The sequence below is a fragment of the Botryllus schlosseri genome, chromosome 10 (assembly GCF_051294905.1).
Source record: "Botryllus schlosseri isolate E-star chromosome 10, Bs_hap1, whole genome shotgun sequence".
NCBI classification, from domain to species: Eukaryota; Metazoa; Chordata; class Ascidiacea; order Stolidobranchia; family Styelidae; genus Botryllus; species Botryllus schlosseri.
The window spans coordinates 9,901,571-9,906,787 of record NC_137245.1 but is presented as its reverse complement, the minus strand read 5'-3'; the positions used below and the strand labels follow the sequence as shown (position 1 = coordinate 9,906,787).

The following is a 5,217-nucleotide window of genomic DNA, read 5'->3' as shown; positions in this document are numbered from 1 at the left end:
ATCAAGTGCAAAATATACAACGTCTTTTCATTTCCTGGTCTTTTCGTATACAGATACGGGAGTCTTCCAGTTGGCGATCTGAGTGCAAAATTCAATAAAAATGGCCTCAAACGAAAGCTGCTGTCATTGTTTCGAAAAATGACGATTTACCGAATTTACATCACATAGCGAACCAAGATTCGTAACTAAACATATATCTGGGACCAAGGCCAAAAGAGTTTGGCAATCCCTGGACTCTGTGCAGCGATTCCAGCTCATAGATTATTAAAAGGTGAATATGTTGCCCTTCTCATTCGATACTGGTACATCGCGCGTCTACAGATATATAGTCGAACATTCCGACATATCTCACTGCAGAACGTCGCGAAACCTAGGATACAGCATGCCATTCATGTATGCAAACGGAAATAGGGACGTGTACAGAACGAATCAACTCTAAATGACAGGATTTACTTTACCCGCAAACAATTTCCGCATTCAATTGCCATGTAGCTTCAGGAAGTAGGAATTCAATTCAGACGTTGGATCATACGCTGATGCCGCAACAGTTCTTAAAATCAAAGGAAGGATTTCGCTTCTTCGTTCTTATACCGCGACGATCCATATTTAAATCGCGCGTGCCACTGATGTTTCGTCAGTTAAGCAGCATAAAATAACCGAAGACATCAGTATGAAGTTCGTATTACTCCTACTTGTAGCCACTACCTGCATGGGTGGGTCATGTGAGTAAAATCTTTCTAAAAGTCACTGGTCGATGCATAGGCAGGTCTGACAAATATTGTGTGTGATCTCTCTTTTGCAGATGCCTCCGAAACGAGATCATTCACGAAACATGTGAGAGTGTTTCGTACGTTTTTATGTATCATTATTCTCATTCTTTAATGCTAATGCGTTTCAGTCATGCTCATCTCGCGAGCAAAGGGGATTTTGCCCACGCATACTTGCTCCAACTTGCATCGCTAATGTACAGCAGTTTGGGAATCGATGCAGCGCTTGCCAAGGAAAAACGTCGTAAGTAAACGGCACTTGAAATGTGTAGTTGAGAATATTATTTCGGAAGGATAATGCTTTAGGTGAGACTGACTATAGTCATATCATTACTAATATACATCTTAACTTCTTGCTTACCGCCACAACTCTCAAATCCCGTAGCGCACTCTGGTACACCCATACTCAGCCAGTAATGAGCGGATAGTGCTTTTTGAGACTCCGAATCCCTCCGGCAACTTTCGTGTCTGAGGAAAACTCCCTCCGACTCCGAAGAGCTCAATCCCAGACTCCGAGATACTCCGAAGAATCTCGTCAAGTATCCGAACATCAGATACTACAGACACTGCTCAACGAAAATGCCTTGCTAGATAACTGGGTTAAGATAGCTCGTGGCCAATCATATACCATTCGAACCATATCATTAGAGTGGAAGGCAGGTCACACTTGGTAATGTGTTTTACTAAATAAATGTGATGATATGGTTGGCCGTATAGTATTGTCTACTCTCCAGTCCCCAATTGCAGTGCAGGAGGCGCAGTGCAGGACGCTGATTTTTATGCACTTGGCAATCATTTTTTGATGTTTCCCGTCAAATTACAACTTTGCAAGATGTCGACTGTCTGTGTTTTGGTTTGTAATCAAAAGTGTCTTCTGGTCAGCGATATCCAAGGATATCGGGGACAAAAGTTACAACACTCCGAAAATCTCCGGAAAATATCTGTAGTAAACGCCGACTCCACTCCGACTGTCACAAAATCGGCGAAACTCCGCTCCGAATAGACTCCGACTCCGCTCCGATGCTCATCACTGATACTCACGTGCCCATTGTCCCATATAATAATGCGGAATCATCGAAATCTACGGTATCAAAATGTGCGAATGCGAAGTATTCAATCCGAAAATGAAACATTCTGGAATCTCAATCACTGATTCCCAACCGCGATAACGCTTATTCCAACTTCTAAGATCGTGGCGGCCGTCGTAAGTTGCCTAAAATTTACTACAGTTACTACATGTAAAACTGCTCTGGTGCAAAAGATCATAGCACCACTAACCCCACATACAAAAGAAACGCAGTCATCTTTCACACTTGATAATATTAAGAAGGAGACTTTTACCGACATTAGTGACACTCAATCTATGATTTCAGTAATGAATCAATTACAGCAACTCCATGTGTAACCTACTACGACTGTCTGGCTGTCTTGTCTGTTTCACTCGAAAAACGCAGCATGTGCCTTTTTCGGACGTGTGAGGTTCGGGTCGCGAGAGTCCATGAAAAACACTTGAGTCGCGATCCGCCGATCTGAAAGGTTTAAGAGGCACTGCGTTTAAAGTTAGGCCAACTTCTTTACAGAATACGCTACTGGAATGGAGAATGTGATGGCGAACTCGACGGTGAAGACATGGAAACATTCGTAAGTCGATTCCACCGCGACGGAAACAACTGATCTGCCGCGATTTTCCCACCACGTACAGTATACAAAACGTAGACCTATATATTATTTGGATAGGTGGCGAATTTGTGGACGTTGCTCAGTACGGTCATATTTAACGTCCATAATGTATATATTCGATGGCGTTGGAATAATGTCAACTGACTAAACTTATAATCCAAACACTCTCTTCATCAAGGTTTCCCAACCTATAGGGGTCTCAACGGCAATGGGGTCATTTGCGTATGGAAATTTTTCATTCTAGTACATGGGTTCTCAACCGGGGTCTGCGAAGCCTCTAGATGTGAAAAATGATATAGGCCTATAATATGATTTGTAATTTTTAGGTATAGAGTAATCACGATGCAGTTTCGTTTCATACTTGCTAAAACTTCAGAACTCACATTAACAGCATGACCGTCTGAGATGAAACATCCTTACTATGCAAACGCATATTAATTGTCAAAGTCCCAATAGCCTCTTGATACAAACACATTGTCGTTGATGGGTGTGTTGATGGAGTTCGTGGAAAAAATAGCAAGTTGCAGTAGTAAGGTCAATCAAGGTGATCTCATCTGGGATTTGAAGTCGTCAGTCTCAGCAAATTAGTGAACAGTAGTTTGAAATAGAAATTCCTGAAGTTTCTTTTCCTAATCTGGCCCAGTAACGGGATTGAAACCTCGCCACGGAATCCATATTCATCTTTAGGCTAATATACACAACCACTATTCCTGAGTAAATTCAAAGTTCAATCGTTTATATCAAATCGAAGGCGCGGATTTCCAAGACACGACTGCGCACTGATACTGCAATAAACTGAACTCAGAACTTGACAATATCCGGGAAATCTAACTTGATAACGGTTACCCTGAACATGTCATCAACCGTGGCATAGAGAGGAAGGTAACGCATTTCAATGCAGAAAAGTCAACAGAGCCTACCGAACGAACAACCAAAAATGTTTACATCCATCTACCTTGGATAGGGCCTATTTCCACCCGCTTTGAAAAGCAATTGATTTCAGCGGTCAATAAGTGTTACGACACAGTGAAGACCAACGTGATTTTCACGACAACGCAACTGCTACCTGCAACACGTAAAGACGTGCTACCCGCACTTCAGCAAAGCAATGTAGTTTACGAATTTAAGTGTCCCTGTGATTGTGGCAACGTGGGAAGAACGTCAAAGCGCTTGCAGGAACACATAAATCAGCATGTCCCTAGATTCATTAGAACACGCTCGGTGAAAAGCTCACCCTTAACTCACCCGCTCAAGATTGATGCGGAACAATCAAAGGCCATAAATTCTGCAATTGGCAAACACTTGTTGGATAATCCCGCCTGTGCGAAAAATTATCGAGACGCCAGATTTCGCATACTCGGAAAGGGTCGCTCACACTTTCATTTGTGTGCCTTATTGGAGTCGACTTTTATCAAAATACACCAGCCAAGGCTGTGTCAACAAAAAGAGTTCGTGTATCATCTAAAAATAGTACATTGAACGCTCTCGTATTCGACATTTCGTGCTGGTGACGTCATATTTTGTGTTACGATTGTTGATATACGCCGTTCTTTCGAATTCTCTACTAGTTGCTGACGATTACCCCTGACGAGTGTCAGCCGAAAATATTCGGGTTCATTTCAATATGAATATACTATTCAATTGTATATTGAAGTTCTGTACCTCAAAGAAGCTGTTCATATATTTTTGTGTGATCCCAGAAATACATGACCTCTTCGTCTTTGGATATTTTCTAAATATCATTTCTTCCTGCTACGATTTCTTGAAAAACTATTTCTGCTCAAATTATACATTTGCACAGAGCTGTGGAGAGATGGGAACTAGCGGGATATGTTTTATGATATACGCACCGGTATGCAGATTGGAGGATACGAAACGCGTCGACAATAGATGCATTGGATGTGAGGGTGAAACAAGGTAACAATCATACATGACTTTCTTGTTCGTTTCAGATTGGTGTCAGATTAGCGCACGCTTTCACTGCTCGTAACACGATAGAACTGATGAATAGCATCCGGCTATTACTTATATCACATGAAGTTTGCATGCGAATTTCCATCTTCTGTTGTGATATTACCTGATGAACATCTTTTGACAGTATATGGTACTCGAATGGATCCTGTTGATGCCCTGGATATGCGAATCGCGATTTAAAACGGGATCTGACAGTAGCTTTCATACTGGGACAGCTTTCGCTTATTGTCTGTTCAAATAAAGGCTTTTTCTGTGCATTCTGTCTCCGTCTTATCTGCAGTACCGAACTGGGAACAGCATCACATCATCGAAATATTACCTATGCTCCCTTTTATAATTTACCTTTTGCGAGAGCACAGGATGGATATGGTTCAACGTTTCGTTCAGTTGTTGTTCAGTGTTCCAACTTTCGCGTTATCAAAAGAACCCTATTTTTTCAATCATCGAATTGTACAGAAACATCACTGTTTTACTACAAATAAATAAGCTATATAGCAAGTATTTATTTCTGTGGAATGACATTTCACCTAATGCTCAAATCGTAAGCATGACTCGACCAAGTGATGTGACTCGACACAGTCTACATGACTTGTTTGAGTCTAGTGAAGGGCGGATAATTGAGATATGGGCCAATAAACTGTCTTTTATCTGTTTGAATAAACATTTTTAGAGTGAGAAAAATTATTATATTATGAATCCGAGGCCGCCTACATCAAGAGTTTCACAGAGGTGAATTCGAATTGAGCCTGACGTAACTCGATACTGAACAGTAAACACTCTGACTTGGACTCGCACC

At 41.5% G+C, this 5,217-nt stretch overlaps 1 protein-coding gene across 1 annotated transcript; it reads left to right on the top strand.

The window, feature by feature from the left end:
* Positions 1–566: 566 nt before the first annotated feature.
* On the top strand, positions 567–4,678 carry LOC145448198 (uncharacterized). The gene is made up of 6 exons (XM_080326548.1): positions 567–722; positions 803–834; positions 899–1,011; positions 2,348–2,408; positions 4,249–4,364; positions 4,546–4,678. The coding sequence occupies exons 1-6, from the start codon at positions 671–673 to the stop codon at positions 4,571–4,573; spliced, it is 402 nt and encodes a 133-aa protein (XP_080182674.1). The 5' UTR covers positions 567–670; the 3' UTR covers positions 4,574–4,678.
* The last annotated feature ends 539 nt before the right edge of the window (positions 4,679–5,217 follow it).

Excerpts from the sequence above, each read along its gene's own strand:
- LOC145448198 (XM_080326548.1), top strand. The coding sequence starts at position 671 with ATGAAGTTCGTATTACTCCTACTTGTAGCCACTACCTGCATGGGTGGG. Across the intron at positions 835-898 it reads CGAGATCATTCACGAAACAT|TCATGCTCATCTCGCGAGCA; the intron begins GTGAGAGTGTTT and ends AATGCGTTTCAG. Across the intron at positions 4,365-4,545 it reads GGATGTGAGGGTGAAACAAG|TATATGGTACTCGAATGGAT; the intron begins GTAACAATCATA and ends ATCTTTTGACAG.